This window comes from Salmo salar, chromosome ssa23, assembly GCF_905237065.1.
Source record: "Salmo salar chromosome ssa23, Ssal_v3.1, whole genome shotgun sequence".
In the NCBI taxonomy this organism is placed as follows: domain Eukaryota; kingdom Metazoa; phylum Chordata; class Actinopteri; order Salmoniformes; family Salmonidae; genus Salmo; species Salmo salar.
In genome coordinates, this window is record NC_059464.1 from 2,340,218 (window position 1) to 2,362,894 (window position 22,677).

A 22,677-nucleotide genomic window follows, 5' to 3' on the forward strand; every position below is an offset into this window, starting at 1 on the left:
CTACTCTTCTCAACGAGCAGCGGGTGCTGCCACCCCCAACCCAAAGCACTCACAGGCGGCCCAGTCCTCGCGCAGCAGTCCGTCCCTGCTGCAGCCAGAGCCCCTCTGCCTCCAGACTGCAAATGAATCGCGCATGCGGGAAGCCGCTGCTAGCTGATCCCGCCCTGGTTTACATTAAAAAAAAACACCTGAATTAGGGCCAGACTAGTTACCATAATTTTCTCACATTGTCATTGACAGTTTTTTCTATTGTCTCTTTTTGGTCCATTTAGATTGTTAATGTAGATTGTATACATTTTTTTTTTTTAAATGTTCATGTTTTACTGTGACTTGTTGTAGGCTCCTAAGTGGACCATAAGGTTAAAAACCAAACCAAATTAAGAAAACTAAAATAAAAAACTAAGTAACTCCGCCAGAGTGTCTCTTTTGGGTCACTTTTGCCAGTCCCAAGCCCGGATAAAGCAGGAGGATTGAAATTGTGACATAAAAAAAACAAGAATCGACTGAAGAAAGTTCATTTGTAGTTCTAAACATATTTAGGGTGTTTTTTACACACATTTTGTCTTTCCCACGATGTTATTCCTCTCACCTACAGCGTCCATCACAATTGCATGCACATGGCCAAATATGCAAATTAGGTAATGACGTCATTTAGCAACTTCTAGCAACTTTTAGGACAGCCAATAGCTACTTTCCTTACTGAGGAGTTGGCAACACTGCTCTTTCATCCCGCGATTATTGTGTTTTCAGCTACCGGTAGCTTGTGGGTGCTTTATATGCGCTACAGTCAATTATCATTGCATGTCTAATTATATTAACTATATAATTCTTAATATACGCCTACTGTATGATAGCTAGCAAATTAATTAGCTAACTAACGTTAGCCTGCCTAGATGGAACTTCTGAAGAAGGAAAATGTTTTATTTCTACAATTTCCAAAAGCTAACCAAACAAAAACAGAATTACTTTTACGACACGTGTTTATGCCATCGTGTGCATTAGTAGCACAATTTCTATCCTTTTTACATTCGTTTTTACATACACTTGTATGTTGACTTCTCCATTATGGGGAGTTTCAGGCCCCAGGGTGAACATAGTTGTACACTCGCAAACTCGACTGAACGAGGGCTGACGGGCTTACGTTGCAAACTTCCCTTGCTTGGCTAATCATTTGGACCGCCCGCCAAGATGATGACGGGAATTCCCCAAGGGCATAAGGCAAGGGTAGGTGGACCAGGGTGTGTCTTTTATGAGTTTGAACCGCTGCCAAAACAGATGAAAATAAACTTCATGTCAAAATCAATGTCTATTAGTTCCACGTGGACTTATCGTCTCGTTATATTTTTTTCAACTAAAATGAAAAGCAATTGGTAATAGTTATAGTTTTCAGGGTGTCTCGTTATCGTAATTTTGTTTTTGTCAGGAACAATAGGTTGTTGACGACTATTTTTCGTCATAGTTATTGTTGACGAAATTAACACTGCAACACACCTGATTCAAGTTGAATGTTTAGTTGATTATTTCAAACAAGGTGTTGGAACAAAAGCTGGAATTAAAGCCTGCAACATCCAGTAGCTCCCCAGGACCAGAGCCCATTTTATACACTCATACTATTCTCTCCTCCCATCACTCTCTGTAGCACACCCTCTTGAGTTCTATGAGGAGGTGGCTGAGACTCTGGACAAGATTGCTCAGTGGTCTCACAGTATGAAGAGACCCCAAAGGTCCAGCCACGACCCCTGCTACCACCCCGGTCAGTCCTCCCCCTGGTGAGTGGAAACACACACACATGCTATGCTGCTGTATGGCTATTCTTTATTTTTACCCATCTATCCATCTCTCCTGTCCTCAGAAAGAAGAAATGGTGTGCCAGCTCGTCCAGGTACTGTCTATGGAAGGGGAAGCCATCAACTACAAGGTAAGGCTTCTGGTGTAGAACTAGATCTAGATCACCTGACACTGCATTTACTAACTAACTACCTACACCGTTACGAACTACCTACCGTCATATGGTGTGCTTTATTTCGTCTCCAATGTTTATTGAAAACATAAATATATTTGCACAATGAGCACTTTTTGTGGTGTTGGTTAGCTAGCTAGGGAATTCTGACCATGTTAGTGTAGAAGTGACATCAGTCAAAACACCTCAAAACAAGACATGGTATGGTATCAAGAACAAGATAAAACTAGCTGAAACGAGCCACTTACAATTCCCCACATGGCATCTTGTCATTGTTGCTAGCCTTCTGGCCATCCAGAATCGCAACAACACACGGATTTTTGCCCCATTGAAGCTTGCGCATCGTTTTCGTGACATTGTAAGATAACCCCTCTTTTAAAAAATGTAAATGTGGACATTGGCGCCCCCTGTCTGTTTAAAGGTTGTTTCCAAACACAACCACCAGGAGGCAGAAGTCACTGACCACATCAGGCATCTGGTTCTGATTTTCCCTCAAAATCTAATCCCACACCTCCCATTTTCCATCTGCAGGAAAGTATCGTTCAGTTTGCTAGAGATTTTGGAGTACGACTGACAACCCTACACCGTCAAGGCAGCTCGGGAAATCCTCACTACTTCCTTTGAATGGTGAACACAGGAATACTGTATGAACTCTAATCTAGGACTAAGGCCTGGAGTTGTTTCCGATCAGGTCAGGTAGAACTCAGGGCCCTTCCTATGACCTCAGTCTCTCCTGTGATGAGAGACGGAGAAGGCATTATCTTTTTATAACACTACGACACGTGAATTGTCACAATTGTATTTGTCTGAAAATCATGTGTACTTATACAATAATTTTTTTATCAAAGTTTTTCTATAGACATGTTTTACAAAGAACTGTACAGTGTAGTCATCGGTTTGGTTTGGGTTTCATTACTTGGTGTTATGACTGCAGATCATAATTAAATAGCATACTTTCATAGTCCATTTATAATTATATGTGATATATATTTCATTAGAATGACGAACCCTATTGCAAGTCAATTACCTCTTCAGTTGTCTATTGGACGGAATAAGTATATGAAAGCATAGGCTCGTCTCAACTATAAGAGAAGTGAATTCATACCGACAACACCTCATACGCACAATATGGAAAACAAGTTGTTTGAACTATTACCGCATTCACAATCAGAGTCATACATGTGTGTATTTTACAAAATGCTCAAGTTCACAAAACAACTACCACTTCACATGCATACAAATTACAATGTATTTACATTTTATTTGCTTTGGTAAGGCTCACTTTAAAACGTATAGTTTAGACTTCTGCTTAAAATATGCTGCAGTTGAACAGAATACTGTAAGTGTTTCTTTGGGGCAAATCTCACTGCTTGTTCATGGACATCAGAGTTAGCACTTTATATTTTCACTACTAAACAATATCATCGGCTAATAGTGAAAGTGACAAGTAGCACGTAGTCCCCAATAGTTACAAATAATGTCCTTCCGTAAACATGATAAGTAAAGGGCTGTATTCCAGATGATCAGATCTCTCAAAGCCAAATGAATTACACTTTGCCAGGCGTTGTGAGATCTGAGCAACATGACCGCAATGAAGACGACCTGGAATGTGCACCATGGTTTTTAGTGCAGTGTTCTAAGAACCATCAATCCAGAGGAAAATAACCCTTCAAATGTGTGATGTGTTCTCATTCAAATATATTTTATTAAACTTAAACAGAATTGAACATGCAAAAAGGATGATTTTGATCTGGATCTAATGTTCTGAAAAACCATCCCCAGCAGCAGGTATATAACATTCAGGACCCAGCCAACACTTTTTTTTAGTTCCCACCGCGGTGTGGAGAAGTTATTTTTAAAATAACCGAAGCAAAACTTGAAAGAAACGTTAGATGAACTCTGCGCCAGCTAGGGAGTCTCTCATTCAGCCTCTCCTGTCTGTGAAGGACCAGTCCCAGATCAGTCCAAGTACTTCTCAGCACGGAGGATCTGGCAGTACATCAGCAGGGAGAAAATCAGAGCCAGGATCTGAAACGACAAGAGAATGTTTGAGTTATAAAAATGGTGACCTATATTTCACAAAACCGGATAAGTTAATTGTTTGCCAGATAACTTTCCTAAATGTTTAGATTTTTTTTAACTCAATGTTTGAAGCTCATATTTCTTAGTTCACTGAGAGAGCTCATATTTCTTAGTTTACTGAGAGAGCTCATATTTCTTAGTTTACTGAGAGAGCTCATATTTCTTAGTTCACTGAGAGAGCTCATTTCTTAGTTCACTGAGAGAGCTCATATTTCTTAGTTCATCAAGTTTAGATATGTTACAACAGACTAAATATTCTCAATAACCCAGATTCAAGCTTTCTTCATAAACATGCAAGTTAAGTTATATCTGGGTGTTTAGCAAATTTAGTTGACTAACAATGATCCTGCTTGGTGGGAATTGATTGCTCAATTAATATTTGGTAGTTACCTGGACAATGCCAATGCAGACTCCAAACACCAGGACAGAGAGGATGTTGTCCAGGAGCCACTGTCTGGCCTTCTGATAACACGGCTGAGAGAGGGAAGAGGAAGAGGAAACCGTGGGAAGAGAGAAGGACAAAGGGGAAGGAGGAGAGGGAAGGATGGGAGGAGGAGAGGGAAATGTGAGAGGAAAAGGGGAAGAGAAAAGGGCAAAGGCAAAGGAGCAGTAGATGAGGGGGAGGGTGGGGGACAGAGAGGGAGATGGGGGTTGGGTAGAGGAGAGAAGAGAAGAGAAGAGTGGAGGACAGATGTGAGTTGAGAAGGAGAGCAATATGTTGATGAGAATTAAGTGTTGAAAGAACGCAGTCGAGAAAATAAATTGTATTATCACAGGCAGGGTCATTCTTTACATTCTTGTAAGTGTGAGCGCACATGTACATCGCACAGCAAGACATGTAGGCAGCTGGGAAATGTCTTGTGAGCAGGCTGTTGAACCTTGACTCCCCCTCCTCCCTGTCCCCCCCTACATTTGAGAAGTGGTCTGACCTCGATCCATCCTTCAACACATTGGTCCATCCCACTGGAGCAGCAGGAAAAGGGGAGCGTTCCGTTGATCACGAGGTACCAATCTGTTTTGTTGGTCACGCCGCAGCACTTGAACTAAGAAACAAATATTGCATTTGTTATTATCTCTGTTGGTCTCTGACTCTCTTTCAAATTGTTAGTTTGTTTGTTTGAAATTGTGCCCCTAAAGAATGTGTCCCTGAATCAGCAACTGCACAGCCCCTCAGACTCACTGATACTATACAGTATGTACATGGATGTAACTTTCTAGCCAATTCAGGAGATTTAAAGGGATAGTGCCAGATTTTGGCCCTTTTTCTACTTACGCCGAGTCTGGTGAACTCATGGATACTATTTTTATGTCTCTGTGTCCAGTATGAATGAAGTTAGAGGTATTTTCGCGAGCCAATGCTAAATAGTGTTCGCGCAATTGCTGGAAGTCTACTGGAACAGCTACAGTAGCATGCTGACTGGTTAAGTAAGGTCCCTGAAAAGGGACAATCTACAATTGCTACATCCATATTTGGACATATAAATGAATGATATGTAGCCATTGATTCTTGAAGAATATACTTATAGATGCCTCATGAGCTTAGTTCAACTGTCGTACCCCACCAGAACCCCTCAAAATATAAGCTTGTTTTACTCCAATGTTTGTAAACAAAGTAAAACAATGGATGGTCAGTTCTGAGGGGTATCCTACTAAGCAGGTTTGAGGAGTTAGGAGGTAACTTAGGTCAACTCTGAGTTCAACTAGGTATAACCGGTCATACGAATATGGCTCACCTTTTTGCCAGGTACATTTCTATGGCAACGAATCAGTCAGAACTCACGGCTAACTGCAGGAAATTAGCTGTTAAATTGCACAATTCTCTCTCAGCCTCATGGTAAAATATGAACAAAAGCATGAGATGGCCCACTGGGCACGCACTGGTTGAATCAACCTTGCTTCCACGGCATTTCAATGAAATTACATTGAACCAACATGGAACAGTGCCCAGCGGAGAGCTATAAAACAGCAAAAGTGTATAATTGCAGGAAATTTGCTTTAAAACTGCAAACTTTTCTCTTAGCCTCAAGACAAAATGTGTGGAATAGCATTATAAAACTGCAAATGTTTCTCTCTGCACCATGCCAAAATGTGTTGAAATGCAGGAAGTTAGCTGATTTCCAAAAAACAAGAACTGGGGATTGGCCCATTAATGATCACTAAGGCCGGGATGGCCTACACCCGCATAGCTGGGCTGCATGCAGTTCTGATTTCAAAATGCACCTCTGCCTTTTAAATACGTCAGTCAATGCTTCAAGCCACACTCTGGCACACCCACCGAACAGAGCAAACGTACCTCAGTCTGTTCAAGAACGCGTTGGAGAAACGTGTCATTCAGTACAAGCTGTTCCACAACGTAGCAAACATTCAAGTGAACTGAACGCACCCCTGGTGTTTTTGCCATGTCGGATGTGTAACTGCATTAGAGCTGTCAAATCGGTAGGTGTCTGCTCGTGTAGTTGTCATGATGCTAACCCAGACCCACTCACATTAGAAGTTCAAAACGAGAAGGTGTAGGCTGTATATCCTGTCGAAATAATGACACAATATTTTTATAATTTAACCAACAGCTTCAATTCGTCAAGGCATGGACTCTACAAGGTGTTGAAAGTGTTTCACAGGGATGTTGGCCCGTACTGACTCCAATACTTCCCACAGTTGTGTTAAGTTGGCTGTTTGACCATTCTTGATACACATGGGAAACTATTGAGTGTGAAAACCCATCAGCATTGCAGTTCTTGACACAAACTGGTGCACCTGGCAACTACTACCATACCCCATTAAAAGGCACTTAAATATTTTTTCTTGTCTCATTCACCCTCTGAATGGCACATATACACAATCCGTCTCAATTGTTTCGAGGCTTAAAAATCTTCCTTTATCCTGTTTCCTCCCCTTCATCTACACTGATTGAAGTAGATTTAATAAGTGACATCAATAAGGGATTATAGCTTTCACCTCTCGATTCCCCTGGTCAGTCTATGTCATGGAACGTGCAGGTGTTCTTAATGTTTTCTATACTCAGTGTAAGTCCTTACTCTCATCGTCAGTCAGATTAAGTGATTTATCACTAAATACACAAAATATACACAGAACAGACACAAGCACCATATAAGGTGACAAACTAGAGATTGGTGGGCTTCCCCTAACCCCCACCCCCCTCTACCATTTTCTGCACATTGTCCCATGACCTCTTCAGTCCTTCGTCTGTCAAGTAATCCTTCATCCCCTCCTTTAACTCATCCTGAGCTTTCGTGTCCAGCTGAAAGAAGGGATGGAGAGGGAGAAGGAAAGAAAGAAAGAAAGAAAGAAAGAGAAGGATGAAGTGGGGGCCTTCATATACTTGCAGCATATGAGACAGATATAGGGGATAATGTAGATGTACAGAAGGCTTCTAGAATGTAGATGACGGTACCACCTCTTTGTCTTCTGCATCAACCTCTGTATCGGTATATTGTTTATTTTTAAACACTGGTTGTTAATTTAGTGGTAATATAGTGGTAAAACTTTACTAATGACTCCCATTTGGGGTTGTTAAACATTAGTGGGTGAAACTGGATCTTTATGAGTGGCCAGGAGGGTTGTAGATGGATGGTAGACTGGACTTACCTCGTTGTGAAAGATATGGAGGACCAGGGTTAGAGTCACCTCTGTCAACACCAGGATCAAAAGAATTACAAAGAACTGTGGAGAGGGAGGGAGAGAGAGATGGAAGAGAGGGATGGGTTAGGGGATGAGAATAGATATTTTAAATGATTTGGACCTGTGCGTGTGTATGTGGTTTTGTGTGTTGTGGTAAGTTGACTTGTAAAGGTATTTAACATGTTTGAGGTTGACCCATGTTTTGTGATGTCATGGGGACTCACCGTCATCAGCAGGCAGCGCTGCTCCTTCAGGGCGCCAAGGCAACCCAGGAAGCCTGTCACCATGGTGACGCCCCCAGCGACCAGAAGTAGGTTTGCTGCAGAGAGTGAGGGAAAAGACAGCGGGAGGGAGGAGAACTCGGACTGGGTGAATGATAGCCACACTCCCACTCCAAACAGGCCACACCCTCCCAGCTATACAGGAGAGAGGAGACACAAAAGGTGACTTAGGGTGAATCCCAATACGTAGTGGTAGTTCTTTCCAAAATCAAAGTTTGACCCATGTTTTCAGTCCTCAAAGTAATCTATTTGTTGGATAAACATAGATTTTCGAGTCAGAAGTAGTTGCCTCCATAGTTAGAAGATAGGACACAGGAAAGGAAGTTTTTGCATTGGGACTCACCCTGCCTGTTGTGACTGGTCCCAGATCTGTATGTGTCTACATGTATAAAAGCACTTACATATGGGATCAGGCTACCCTGTGTTATAAGTTGTGCGTTTTAAAAGCAGAAACAGAATGAGATCATTAATGCTGCCTGCTTGACCTACATACGTAGAGATTTGGCAGGAGTCTTGATCATGTTTCCATATGTTCCTAGGAACTAACATACAGTACCAGTCAAAAGTTTGGACACACCTACTCGTTCAAGGGTTTTTATTCATTTTTACTATTTTCTACATTGTAGAAAAGTAGTGAAGACAACAAAACTATGAAATAACACATATGGAATCATGTAGTAACCAAAAAAGTGTTAAACAAATGAAAATATAATTTATATCATCATTAAGCTCGTGGTCCTGGGTCTGAACCCCGCCCTGGGTCCTGGACTTCCTGACGGGCCGCCCCCAGGTGGTGAAGGTAGGCAACAACACCTTTACTTCACTGATCCTCAACACAGGGGCCCCACAAGGGTGTGTGCTCAGCCCCCTCCTGTACTTCCTGTTCACCATGACTGCCTGGCCACGCACGGCTCCAACTCAATCATCAAGTTTGCAGACGACACAACAGCATTAGGCCTGATTACCAACAATTATGAGACGGCCTACAGGGAAGAGGTGAGTGCCCTGGGAGTGTGGTGCCAGGAAAATAACCACTCACTCAACATCAACAAAACAAAGGAGCAGATTGTGGACTAAAGGGAACAGCAGAGAGAGCACCCACCTATGCACATCGACGGGACCGCAGTGGAGAAGGTGGAAAGCTTCAAGTTCCTAGGGGTACACATCACTGACAAACTGAAATGGTGCACCCACACAGACAGTGTGGTGAAGAAGACGCAACAGCGCCTCTTCAACCTCAGGAGGCTAAAGAAATTTGTCTTGGCACCTAAAACCCTCACAAAATTTTACAGATGCACAGTTGAGACTATCTTGTCAGGCTGTATCACCGCCTTGTATGGCAACTGCACCATCCGCAACTGCAAGGCTCTCCAGAGGGTGGTGCGGTCTGCCCAACGCATCACTGGGGGCAAACTACCTGCCTTCCAGGACACCAACAGCACCCGATGTCACAGAAAGGCTAAAAAGATCATCAAGGACACCAACCACCCGAGCCACTGCCTTTTCACCCTGCTACCATCCAGAAGGCGAGGTCAGTACAGATGCATCAAAGCTGGGACTGAGAGACAGAAGCTGTTTTTCAATCTCAAGACCATCAGCTTGTTAAATAGAAATCACTAGCACCTTAGAGGCTGCTGCCATATATACTGTACATAGACTTGAAGTCACTGGCCACTTTAATAATGGAACACTAGCCACTTTAATAATGTTTACGCATTTTTGCATTACTCATCTCATATGTACACTCCCGGTCAAATGTTTTAGAACCCCTATTCATTGGGTTTTTCTTTATTTTTACTTTTTTCTACATGGTAGAATAATAGTGAATATATCAAAACTATGAAATAACACATACGGAATCATGTAGTAACCAAAAAAGTATTTTTTTGATTTTAGATTCTTCAAAGTAGCCACCGTTTGCCTTGATGACGGCTTTGCATTCTCTCAACCAGCTTCATGAGGTAGTCACCTGGAATTAATTTCAATTAACAGGTGTGCCTTCTTAAAAGTTAATTTGTGGAATTAATTTTCTTCTTAATGCGGTTGAGCCAATCAGTTGTGTTGTGACAAGGTAGGGGGGTATACAGAAGATTTGGTAAAAGACCAAGTCCATATTATGGCAAGAACAGCTCAAATAAGCAAAGAGGATTGACAGCCCATCATTACTTTTAGACATGAAGGTCAGTCAATACGGAAAATAAGAACTTTGAAAGTTTTTTCAAGTGCAGTCGCAGAAACCATCAAGCGCTATGATGAAACTGGCTCTCATGAGGACCGCCACAGGAATGGAAGACCCAGAGTTACCTCTGCAGCAGAGGATACGTTCATTAGAGCTACCAGCCTCAGAAATTGCAGCCCAAATAAATGCTTCACAGAGTTCAAGTAACAGACACATCTCAACATCAACTGTTCAGAGGAGACTGTGTGAATCAGGCCTTCATGGTCGAATTGCTGCAAAGAAACCACTACTAAAGGACACCAATAAGAGGAAGAGACTTGCTTGGGCCAAGAAACACGAGCAATGGACATTAGACCGGTGGAAATTTGTCCTTTGGTCTGGAGTCCAAATTGCCAATTTTTGGATCCAACCGCCGTGTCTTTGTGAGGCACACTTAACCAGCATGGCTACCACAGCATTCTGCAGCGATACGCCATCCCATCTGGTTTGGGCTTCGTGGGACTATCATTTGTTTTTCAACATGACAATAACCAACACACCTCCAGGCTATTTTACCCTTACCAGAGTGCTGCATCAGATGACCTGCATCAGATTATTTGTTTAACACTTTTTTTTGGTTACTGCATTATTCCATTTGTGTTATTTCATAGTTTTGATGTCTTCACTACAATGTAGAAAATAGTTTTTAAAAAGAAAAAAATGGAATGACTAGGTGCTATAACATTTTTGACCGGTAGTGTATATACTGTATTCTATTCTACTGTATTTTAGTCTATGCCGCTCTGACATTGCTCATCCAAATATTTCTATATTCTTAATTCCATTCCTTTAGATTTGTATGTATTGTGTGTATTGTTGTGAAATTGTTAGATATTACTAGTTAGATATTACTGCACTGTTGGAGCTAGAAACACAAGCATTTCACTTCACCCGCAATAACATCTGCTAAACGTGTATGTGACCAATAAAATTTGATTTGATGAAGGCCTGATTCACGCAGTTTCCTCTGAACAGTTGATGTTGATATTTGTCTGTTACTTGAACTCTTAACAAGGCACACCTGTTAACTGAAATGCATTCCAGGTGACTACTTCATGAAGCTGGTTGAGAGAATGCCAAGAGTGTGCAAAGCTGTCAACAAGGCAAAGGGTGGCTATTTTGAAGAATGTCTAATATAAAATATATTTTTGGTTACTGCATGATTCTATATGTATTATTTCATAGTTTTGATGTCTTTATAATTATTATACAACGTAGAAAATAGTAAAAATAAGTAAGATGTGTCCAAACTTTTGACTAGTACTGTATGTCCAGAGTTATTGGAGTGTAGTTTTATGTCTTGGTGGCACCAACCAGAGGCTTTATCATGTTTTCCCACTTTTTTTTTTTTTTACTCCATGGCCCTTTATGACTTTATTATATCTAATTCAGAGTTTGTGTTCACATCCTTGTGTTGTTAGCCAATACTGTACATTATGTGTGGTGCATGGTGAACTTGTTCCTCAGCCTAAGGTCATTTTCATGTTTATCTGGGATCACAAATATATTAACTTGGGAGACAAATAAATAGACCAAACGTGAACATAATAAAAACAGGACCACAACAAAACCAGTACAAAACTAGAACAAAGCCAGATTGGAATCAGAATAGTTTAAGACCAGAATTTACAATCTCTTATGGTATGTAAGTATGTAGAATGGAACAGACCAGAACTGAGCCAAAACAGGACAAGAGAGCTAGAAGAACACCATAATAGAACCACACAAACAGGACTAGACAAAGACCAGAAACAGATCAGAACTGGAATTGGAGCTAAAAAGCCCAATCTGTGATTTCAACAGCCTGTCCCTCCCACTTTGTTTGGTAAGTTATATTCTTCAAGATTCAAACAATGGGTATACTGTACTGTATGTAATTCATTTAAATTACCATTGGACAGCAGAAAATCATACAGATTGTGCCTTCGAAAAGCTGAGGCATGCCAAAGGACAGAGATGTGAAGGTACTGACCCAGAAGATGAGGTTGAAGACGAACATGAGGTATTTCACGCAGCACAGGCACCTCCGAGAGGCTGACATCCTGTCAGAGAGAGAACAAATTATTTTATATACTAATATCAAGTTCAAGCTAATTAGTTTATAACAAGTTCAAGACAAGACTTGAGAAGTTTAATCTACTTAACTCTACTCAAGTATACCTTGGACATACAGCACATTTGAGGTGTGGTTGTGGTGGCAGATGGTTTTGTGTATTGTGGTTAGATTACTTCTAAAGGTATTTATATGGTGTGGCTGCGGTTAGTTGTGTGTGTGTGTGTGGGGGGGGGGTCTATGCCTGTGTTGTAATGTTCTTAGCCAGCCAGTACAGTGTGTATGGTGGACTTATTCCCTAGGCTGTTTTCCTGAGTGGGTCTGATAAGTCACACAGTCACTGTGTTGGAATCTAGTGACCTGTTCCACACACAGGAAGTCAGCTTGTTGGAGCGGACAGGAAGGAACCTCCCTTCTCCTGTTGGACTGCTAATTGTGTGTGCGTGCTAATTTAACTCATGTGGGGCGGTCGTGGAAGGTTACCATGACCAGCCAGAGACATGATAAACATGACTCATAACACGACTGGAAGTAGAGCTCTTTCTAAAGGCATGCTAATGCCAGAGGGCAGAATAGTGTGGTAGAAAATACTTAAAAATACTTAGAACAGAATGAAACAGAGGAGTATGTATTTTATTAATAGTTGTAAAGTAAGAGTCAGTCTTTGAAAATGGGGAACAATTCTTGATCAAGCAAAAAGACATTCATGTTAATAGTGTGAACAATGCAAAAGCATTTTATGCGTTTTTATTTGTTCAACGCTTAGAATGGACATAACTGAAGGCAGACCTACAGAAGAAGAAAAAAACTACTTTGGCTTAAGTTCTGATGTAAATTATATTACATATAAATTAGTCTCAGTCTTACACAACCAATTTATCATAAATCAATATATGCCATTACTAGGATTCATGCATACACAGACAAGGCATACCTGCAATGGCCGAGACCTTTAACGTGTGTGTGTGTGTCCCCACAAGAATAGTAAACAAACAAACATTTGACCAACTGGGGACATTTTGTTAGTCCCCATGAGGTCAAATGCTATTTCTAGGGAGTTTAGGGTTAAGGTTAGAATTTGTGTTAGGGCTAGATTAACGTTAAGGGTTAGGGTTAGGAGCTAGGGTTAGTTTTAGGGTGGTTAGGAGCTAGGGTTAGGGTTAAGGTTAGCTTTTTGGGTTAGTGTAAGGGTAAGAATATGAGTTAAGGTTAGGGGTTAGGCAAAATAGGATTTTGAATGGGACTGAATTGTGTGTCCCCACAAGGTTAGCTGTACAAGACTGTGTGTGTGTGTGTTGTGTGTGTTTTGTTTTAATTAAGTCTACTGTACCTGTCTGATGGTTGACTCCACAGGCCCTGATAGGAAGACAAATGCGTAGAAGAATTCCAGACTAAGGGACTCCTCTTTTGGTCTCTGGACTCTTCTCCTTTGTTGAGTTGATTTAATTTCAACTCAATAACATAAGTTTTGATTCAGTCCACTTTGTTCTGTTTTAGACGGTCCTCCAGATTAGAAAGCTACATTAATTTTCCCTCTTTGTCGTCCTCCCCTCTTGGTATGGATTGTTCTTAGGATAGAATTACAGTTTCTTGCGCTCTCTCTTTGTTTCCTCTGTTCCTTTCTCTCTGTCCACTGTAGAATTCTTGTCAACTTTTAGATAAACTCTGTCCTCCCGTAAATCTTTAACTCAGTTGATACATTTAATAAATCTATCTATCCCTACATCTAGAGTTTGTTTATCCTTTCTCCCTCTTTTCAATTCACAATAGTTCTCTCTCTTTCTCTCTCCCTCGCTCTCTCTACTTCTCAATAACTTCCAGATGTGACTGTGTTGTTGGCCGCTCTCTTTTCTCTCTTGCTCTCTCCTCTCCTCAGTATTTTTGCCGTCGCTCCTCCAGCGCCCCTTCTTCCTCCACACCTCCATCCCCTTACTCACCACATCTCTCTCCCTCCTCCCTTTCACACTCTCTACCTCTCTCCTTCTCTCTCTCTAAACAAACATTATTCTCTGTCAGATTATCCTATTCAGCAGAGCAGAGCAGAGAGACATTAAGGCATTTATTTGACAGAGTTGCAGATTTGTTTCTCTTCTATTTCCTCTGATTCTGTTGTACGCACCCCCCTCCCCCAACCCACACACATACTTACTCCCCTTCCTGAAATAATAGTTGACGAAGGTTGAGGTGGTGTAGTGGCCAGGATAACATTTTCTATTTACCAAGGATCAATCTTACTAAAAGCGGTTGTTGTGGCTTTAAGTTTAATTTGTGATCACATCACATCAGAGGGGTTCTATGACTGAGTTGTTTGCCTGAACAACTGTTTTTGATCTCTGCTGTTTTCTCTGCTAGACGTTTGCAACAGATGCAACTTCAGAAAAAACAGACCAGTAGAATAGAAGACCTGTGCGTCATCACAACACCGCTCTTTACTGCAGGTCACATTGAACTGTGCTCTGATCATAAAGATGGGGAAAGGGCACAACCTAGTGGCCATAATCAGCAACACGTATGTTTTTTTTATTTAACCAGGCAAGTCAATTAAGAACAAATTCTTATTTACAATCACAGCCTACACCGGCCAAACTCGGACAATGCTGGGCCAATTGTGCACCACCCTATGGGACTCCCAATCATAGCCGGTTGTGATACAGCCTGGATTCAAATCAGGGTGTTTGTAGTGACGCCTCTAGCACTGAGATGCAGTGCCTTAGACCGCTGCGCCACTCGGGAACCCCATATCAAATCAAGTAAACAAAGCCTTTTCTATGGGACAAATCCCAACTTCCACTGAAGTTGAATATTCACTTAGTCATGATGTCAATGGGAGACTAAGTGACTATTTGTCTCAGTGGAAGTTCAGATTTGCACCTATGAATTGATTGCTATTGATTTAAGCAGTTCCATAAATAAAGTGCATTTGAAGACCGCAAATTGTTAAGCAAAAAGTATTAATATTCTGCCACGTTCAACAACTTCATTCTAGAACATGCACTCTGCACATCTAAAACTTTATTTAACAAAAAAACATTAAGACAAAACAGCATACAAAATACCAAGGGTAAAACTTATGACCATGCACACAACCACTCCTATCTTCCCTGAGTTATGTTGACAGAGCACACAATCACAGATACATACAATGTCAAAGGCCTTTTCAGTAGTACAAAAATATTTTTAACTTTTACATTATCACCTAGAAAATCTTTTTATGGAAAACTCTTCTATTTTTAAACTGCAGTGGTTAGACAGAATGCCGCTCCTCCATTCTTCTTACCTCTCACTCTAATTTTCTTTCTTTCCATTCCCTTCTCCCCTCTCCATTTCTTTTTCACTTTCCCCCTCTCTTTTTTCCCCTCCTGTCTTTTCTCAGTTCGATTTTGAAAGTGAAGGAAGAGCCATCCTCTCTTGCCCCTCCTCCACTCCCTCATCAATGTACAGCAGAGGCTCCTTCTCCTCCCATTTCTCTGCCTCCTTGCTCCCAGCCACTCCTACTCCCCCATCAGGCCCACCCCTCTCTCCCTCAGTCTCGTTGGCTATGAATGTGCTCAGCACCACATCCGTTCCAGCCCCCTCTCTCTTGTTGTCCTCTGGGCTCCCTCCCTCCTCCCCACCCTCATCCTCCTCCCCATCCCCACGCCCTAGCTTCACTGGCCCTGCCCAGGCGTCTTCCTCCGCCCCTTTCTTCCGCTTGGAACTCTTCCCGTTCCGGAAGCTGGACACAAAGTACTCGGTGTGGCTCTGCCTCTTTCGTCTGATGACCAGACAAACACAGTAGAACCCGCCCGCGAATATAACCACGATCAGGAGAGCAACGATGATGACCCATAACAAGCTGGGCTGACCTGTCTTCACCCTGACCCCAGCCACCGTAGAGTCTGGATCTGTGGAGGTGTGGGTGGTAGCGGGGGTCGTGGCATGGCCGGGAGGGGGATTGACCAATGGGGAGGTGGGTGCAGTGGTAAGTCCCTCTGTGTGGTAGGCAGTAATCTCTGAGGCAGGTGTAGGTTCAGGTGTGTAAGTGGAGTCCTCCGTCAGATGAGGGGTGGTTTGGAGGGGCCAGACTGGGATAACAAATGTCAGGTGGTCCTGGGAAGGGGTTGGGAGATAAGAGGCGGTCATAAGGACGTCTTGGGAGAGGGTGGGTTTAGGACCAGGTGGATTGGTCGTATCTATAGGCCCTTCAGTGGTCACAGGGGAAGGTGTCATCGTTTCAACCTCTGAAGTAGTAGTTGGTGCATCAGAGGTGGACTCCTGAACGATGGTGATCTCAGGGTTTGTTATTACCATAGTGATGGCATCAGTGGTACGTACTAAAACAGAAGTTACTTTCGGAATAGCAGTTACCGGGGTGATGATTTCAGGGGCAGGCTGTGCCCTAGTGATGACCACAGGAGCAGGCGTTGTCTCTATGGTGGCCTCCGGTGTAGAGGCTGCCATCGTGACTTCCTCATTAATAGGTGCTGCCATGGTGACATTCTCAGGTACAGTGACGGTGACATTATCTTGGGCAGGGAGACTGGGCAGAGAGAGGGAGAGGAGCAGAGCCCCAAGCATCAGCTGTATCCGCTCCATACTGGGCAAGAAGTGAGAGGGGTCACAGAGGTCAACCGTCCCTGAAGGGTTTTGCTGATCTCTCAGATTACGTTTGTCTTCCTCTTTCTGAGGTGCATCAGCGACAGCGTTGTGGCTTGAAAGGTATTGGAGGTTTGTTTTACAAGTCTAGAGCAGAAAAATGTACATTCTAGAAAAGAAAAGCGGTATCCGTCATCAGGTACCGGGGTTCTTGGTTTGACAACGATTGTGTGTCAGGCTTTGATCTTCACTGCTCTCGGAATTTCCCTTTCTTTCAGGCCATGCCTTAGATTATTAACAAAGGTTTGACTGAGTGTTAGGCATATGAAGTGCACTTACATAGTCAAACTTGTGTTCTCTTGCTGTCTCTCCTGGTTGCTGGGCTTGTTGTTCACTAGGGTGTATTTAGGTGCAAATAGACCGGAAAGACACAACCCTTCTCTTCCTCTCGCGCACTTCAGCTTTCCTCCTACTCCCCTGCACTTCACTTTACTTTTCTGTATCAGCTGTCTATTTCAAGTGTAGCGTGAGAGATTGCAGCAACGGTGAACCAAAAAAAGCACGAGACCTATAGAGAAAAGGACAGATTGAAGGGTAAAGGAAGATATGGAAGAAGGAATGTAGAGGTTATTTTATGCGTACATTGCCACATGTACTGTATAATATGTTTACCTCCTCACAGCATCCACTGTCTGAACCGCTGTAGATGTAAAATGCTTGCTTAGTACACACCTAAAAAATGAAGGAAGTTACCCAACACTACTTTTTGTTGTTTATTCTTGTCTACGATGTCACCATCCATTTGACTGTTACATATAATAGAAATGGGGGGAAAAAATCTAAATGAGTGTCTAAAAGCAAGTTGGCCTGTCTTAAAAAGACAGTGATAAAAGATGAAGACTTAAAGACCAATTGATAAAAATAACGTATTTAAAGAAAATGGCCCCTAAAAATGTATTTAAAAAGAATTATGAAGAGATACATTAGGAGGACCATCTTACTACAAGAGCGTGTCAGTAAATTTAACACAAGCCTAAGAAAGTTCACCTGATTGTATTTTCGAAACATCTCTCTCCCTCCTTTTTCTTGCCTCTTCACACAGTTAATCAGATCAGTGTCTGTTTAGATCAGACATATATCAATGTGTGCCATTTGATAAAAAACTAAAATCGTACTTACCCACATGTTGCTTGGAGAAAACGATTGGATTGAAATTATGAATCCACCTTAAAGGCACATGCTTTAACTCCTGTACTGTGTGAATGACATCTCGTGCACTAGTACATGTCCAAAACACCTTTCTCGCTCGCTCGCTCCCTCCCTCCCTCCCTCCTGTTCACTCCCTTCTTTCTCTCCCCTCCCTTTCTCTCTCTAGTTGGTTCTCTCTATCTCTTCCCCTCAGAGTATCAAATTCTTCGTAAAACAGTTTTGTTAACTGCGAAAGTGGTGGGGTTAGAGAGGTGCCAAATAACTTAAGAGTAGCTTCATTTTGTTTATTGCGTCATGTGCTTATTTTCTTGATGAAAAAGGAGAAGTTGGTCCTACAAAGAGAAGAAGCTGTGTGTGTGTGTTGAAATGTTTGAGCCAGAGTGTGTTTGCACACGTACACACAGGCCTACTTGGATGTGTGTTTGTTTGACGGTGTGTGTGCGTGTGTGTGGGGAGCAGGCAGTCAAAGGGCATAGGTTGTCAAAACATGAGAATTCAAAGTAGAGAGAGTATGATGAAAATTCTGTTTTATAATGTAATAAAAAAAAAAAATCTCATGTCTTGGGACATTATATGTCAAACTTCAGCTGGTTAGGTGTTAAATTCTACAAGGGTATATTTTCTACTGTATTTACAGTTATACATTATTGATCAAATGGCCGATCCACTATCAATTGTGAGGTAGACCTATAGTCAATTCCTGATAGGTCACCATGTTCACAGGCACACCGATATTCCGTTACTATTTGGGATATTCTAGTATTCCGTTTTTTAGTTGCCGCATATTAGCATCATATCCCGTTTACAATAACCCGAATAAGCTTGTGTCCCGGTTATGAGAAACCCAGTTAAAATGCCTGGGATATGCTGATTGTAGACGGGATACTGTGTCATACAAATATATTATTCCGTTTACTGTTGTTTTACATTGTTTGTACAAGCTCAGTTTTGCATAGTATCATGGGTAAATTTAGGAATATTCTGTTTATACAGGGATACTCGTAAGCGGGATATCAAAGATGTATTTTAACAGCTTATCTCGAATAAGACCTTAACTAGGTTATGAGCTATTATCTGGAATGCTGTGCGCGTGTAAACATGGTCAGTCAGGTAAATGAAACTAAGTTGTTTACGCCCAGTGCAGTCCTTTTTATTTGACTAGCTCCTAATAACAGTGCATGTACAGTATTAGGAGTCAACCGTATTTGTGTCAGTGTGTTTGTAGAAATGGCACCTATCTCCTCGTTGCTGTCTGACACACGATGATGATGTGTCTCTAACAAGGTCTGAATTGTCTTAAAATGGGAACTCTCTTATCAAGTGTTATTTCCAGTTAGACATTGTTCTGATCTCTCTCTCTATTCCTCTCTCTCTGTCCTCTTCTTTCTCTCTGATCAGACCCAGCCTTAATCTATCTTTCCGTAGACTTATGTAGATCACATACTTATACTTTTGTTACAGCCAATAAACATACAGATTATCAATTCATTTTGGAAATGTTTAAACTTGGTCAGGATTACAGTGTTCAAATCTGCCATGGAATTGGTAAAATAATGATGAACATTTCTCTCCAAAGTAATTCCAGGTAAATTGTAGTACTGTAGTACAAAAAACAGAATCATACGCAGGTCTCCAACAGCGTTTGGTCTGTAGTTTCTTCTGGTATCGCTCTTCCATTTGCATACCAGAAATCAGTGATGTCCTCCAGTGTCACTTTGGGTTGAGTCCACAGGTTGTCACACTCTATCCCTTTCTGCCTCCCCTGCTCCCTCCTCCCCCTCTCCTTCACCCTCTCTCTCTCTCTCTCCCTCCGTTTATGGTCGGGTCCCATGGTGGAGCCGTTGGTGTACCAGAATTCAACCCTTTCCTCCACCGACGACATCTGGTCGACCCACAGGTTCTCCAGATCCACCCCTGACACATTCTCTCCTCCTCTCCTCACTCTCCTTCCCCTCTCTCTCTGGACTGACAAACGCACCCACAGGAAGACAGTGAGACCGAGGAAGACCGAAGCAGTCAATCCCAGAGCCCACAGAACAATGAAACAGACCAGTCTAGAAGAGCCAGGAAGCAACGACAGGGACCTTTCATCTGCCTCTCCGCACTCAGGACGATCATGCACAGTGTTTTCAGTTGTGTTGTTCAGCCTGTTGTCATAACCTGAGATTGTGTGGTTGTGTCTGAATGAATGAGTTTTCTCCTTCAAAAGTACTGTTGTGTTACGATTATTAGAGGTTGTGGTATTACTGTGTGAAAGTGTGTTTGTGTCGTTGTCTGTGTCATTATCTGTAAACGTGTTTGCATTGATATATGGAGTTGTCCTATTGTCAGCATGGGGGATTGAAATGGTGGCGTGGTCCTGGTTGTCCATAGACTGGCTTGTGTCGTCAGGTTGTGTTTTGTAGCCGGTAGCCCAGTAAGTCACAGTCATGTGCTCATACAAACCAGGACGTGTGACTGTGTACGTAGGTGAAACCGTTGTTGTTGTTGTTGTGACGCTGTTGGCCTTACTTTGTTTACCTCTGTTCAAACCTGTCACTCTACTAGTTGGGGTGATTGTGAAGAAGTCTCTCTGTGTTGTGTAGTAATCTCCTGATGCAATCTCTAGTCCTTGTGTAGCAGGGTGCTGGTCTGCTGCTTGTGACCTGTCTAAGTGTGGCTTCGCTAGCCTGGAGTCATTAATGGTGTCAGCAGCCCATGTCTCTATGGAATTTGGTGTGCTCAGTTCTCTGGCTGTTTCAGTGGTGCTGCTGTCATGATACTCAGTCCCTTCCTCCCCGGGGAGAGAGGTGGTGCTGGGGTGGTCAGTTGTGGGTGAGGCTGTGTGTCTGCTGAAGGGAAGAGTCTCATGGTGATTGTGGCTCTCTGTTTCCCTCCTCAAGTCTCCTGCAGTTATGTGCCTGTTGCTCTTCTGTACAGCTGTGGTGGCGTAAGTGGCAGTTCCTGTTCTGAGAATGCCTCTTCCTTGAGTCGTTCTGCCTGAGTTGTTGACAGCTGCTAAGCTAGCGCTTTTCTTCACTTGTGTGTTGAACATGCCACTAGTCCTACCAGGGTGGTTTTCAGTTGTGGAGAGTGGAATTATCAGGGGGTCTGATGTTGTAGTGCTGATACTAAGGTCTAGAGCTGTTGTTGTTGTTTCTGTGGCGCTTGGTGAAGCCGCAGTGGTAGAATGGAAGACAAGAGTGGCGAGGAGGTGAGGAAGGCACATGGCGAGGGAAATCAGAGTCAATCTCATCATGTCTGTGTGTGAGAAAGAGAGGGGCAGAGAAAGATAGGAATAGTGGGATAGAGAGAAGAGTAAAGGAGAGAGGGAGAGAAGAGAATGAGAAATAAAGAGAGAGAGAGAAAACGAGAGAGAGACGGAGGCATCCAGTGAATCAGATGACTTTGTTTTGCTAGTAATATTGTGGCACACTTTTGAACACTCTGCCATTGCTTCCCATTGTCACTCAGTCTCATACTCAGTAAGTTGTCAGTTCTCAATGAAAAAGTTGTACGTCTAGTGATTTCACGCAATTAGAGACCAACTCTGCTCAACATGGATAATAAAATATATATGCAAATAAACAGAAAAGTACACATACCTAATTGTCCAGCTTTCTCATCTCACTGCCTCTTCCCCTTTACTCGTAATTTCCTCTTCTGCAGCAACACTCATTATCGCACCCTGCCCTATGGCCCCATGGGATACCTCGAACCAGAAGCCACCCATTCGAAGTTGACAAGAGGAAACGGTCCGTTTTGATTACCACGCCAACAGAGCCATAAGGTGCAGGTTGGAGGGTGAGGCAGGATGTGGTATGATGATGTGGTATGACATGGCCCTGCCTCCATCCTCCATTGCTCAGTCCCCTCAGACGGCAGTTTGGAAAAAAAACATGATCTACACCCCGCTTCCTGTTGACTCAATTCATTTCACATGTTACAGATTCAAAGTGATAAGCGGAAGTTTGGTGAGAAAAGTCACAGATAGCATTCAAGTCTGTAATTAGCGTTTTTGCCATTGAGGTCAACAGTGATGTCAAACACTTTACTCATAATGTAATTATTCATAATGCCTGCTTGGCAAAAAAGTATCCAGTGCAGATTAGGGGAATTCTGTTAAATTATGTAAAATAATTTTACATGAATTTATGAACATACGTGTACAGGATGTGTAAATTACATTGTTTGAAGAAACAGTAAAAAAAAATTGTTCCCTCTAAAGCTCTGTCGATCATTTACTTTTTCTCTACTCCCTTTCATATTTTTCTTCTTTTCAACTCTCCTACTCTCCCTCTATTTTTTGTACCTCCCTGTATCCGCTGTGTCCGTATTTAATTAGGGATTAGCTGAGATTACCAACCTGAGATTGACCTCATCTGTTTGCGTCACTGACACTGAGGGTGTGCGAGGTATGGATTGGGTGCGAGGTATGGCATTGGGTGAAGAAAGGACAACCGTATTAACCCATCAAGCCACACAGACAGTCAAGAAAGAAAGCCATACAGACCAGTGTAATCTGGAATAAAGAGGGATTGACAAACAGTTGTCAGTGAGAGCATGCCAAATCAATCAAATGTATTTATAAAACCCTTCTTACATCAGCTGATGTCACAAAGTGCTGTACAGAAACCCAGCCTAAAACCCCAAAAAGCAAGCAATGCAGGTGTAGAAGCAC

The 22,677-nt window shown here is 42.4% G+C and overlaps 2 protein-coding genes and 1 long non-coding RNA gene across 5 annotated transcripts; 1 reads left to right on the forward strand and 2 right to left on the reverse strand.

Annotated features, from left to right (window-relative positions):
* The first annotated feature begins 385 nt into the window (after positions 1 to 385).
* On the forward strand, positions 386 to 2,926 carry LOC123729882 (uncharacterized). Its single transcript, XR_006761580.1, has 4 exons — positions 386 to 1,224; positions 1,640 to 1,769; positions 1,853 to 1,918; positions 2,492 to 2,926. It is a non-coding gene; the product is annotated as an uncharacterized lncRNA (long non-coding RNA).
* A 259-nt stretch (positions 2,927 to 3,185) lies between these two features.
* Positions 3,186 to 14,338, reverse strand: LOC106583914 (tetraspanin-4). 2 transcript variants are annotated; one of them, XM_014168573.2, is made up of 8 exons: positions 13,564 to 14,331; positions 12,153 to 12,222; positions 7,906 to 8,097; positions 7,649 to 7,723; positions 7,206 to 7,301; positions 4,972 to 5,085; positions 4,433 to 4,516; positions 3,186 to 3,988 (listed from the first exon to the last, which is right to left on the reverse strand). In XM_014168573.2, exons 2-8 carry the CDS (start codon positions 12,219 to 12,221, stop codon positions 3,920 to 3,922), a joined length of 699 nt encoding a protein of 232 aa, XP_014024048.1. In that variant the 5' UTR covers position 12,222; positions 13,564 to 14,331; the 3' UTR covers positions 3,186 to 3,919. The 2 variants fall into 2 exon arrangements, with proteins under 2 accessions (XP_014024048.1, XP_045562445.1); XM_045706489.1 differs by lacking the exon at positions 7,206 to 7,301 and having other exon boundaries at positions 13,564 to 14,338.
* Positions 14,339 to 15,203: 865 nt separating this feature from the next.
* On the reverse strand, positions 15,204 to 21,891 carry LOC106583912 (mucin-2). 2 transcript variants are annotated; one of them, XM_045706488.1, is made up of 4 exons: positions 21,602 to 21,891; positions 17,988 to 21,257; positions 17,481 to 17,540; positions 15,204 to 17,376 (listed from the first exon to the last, which is right to left on the reverse strand). In XM_045706488.1, the coding sequence occupies exon 4, from the start codon at positions 16,806 to 16,808 to the stop codon at positions 15,603 to 15,605; it is 1,206 nt and encodes a 401-aa protein (XP_045562444.1). In that variant the 5' UTR covers positions 16,809 to 17,376; positions 17,481 to 17,540; positions 17,988 to 21,257; positions 21,602 to 21,891; the 3' UTR covers positions 15,204 to 15,602. The 2 variants fall into 2 exon arrangements, with proteins under 2 accessions (XP_045562444.1, XP_045562443.1); XM_045706487.1 differs by lacking the exon at positions 17,481 to 17,540.
* Positions 21,892 to 22,677: the final 786 nt, after the last annotated feature.

Coding starts and splice junctions, on each gene's coding strand:
- LOC106583914 (XM_014168573.2), bottom strand. CDS start 12,221: ATGTCAGCCTCTCGGAGGTGCCTGTGCTGCGTGAAATACCTCATGTTC. Junction 7,724..7,905: donor AGCGCTGCCTGCTGATGACG/GTGAGTCCCCAT, acceptor CCCTCTCCACAG/TTCTTTGTAATTCTTTTGAT. Junction 5,086..7,205: donor GGGACAATGTGCAGAAAATG/GTAGAGGGGGGT, acceptor TTTGTTTCTTAG/TTCAAGTGCTGCGGCGTGAC.
- LOC106583912 (XM_045706487.1), bottom strand. CDS start 16,808: ATGGAGCGGATACAGCTGATGCTTGGGGCTCTGCTCCTCTCCCTCTCT.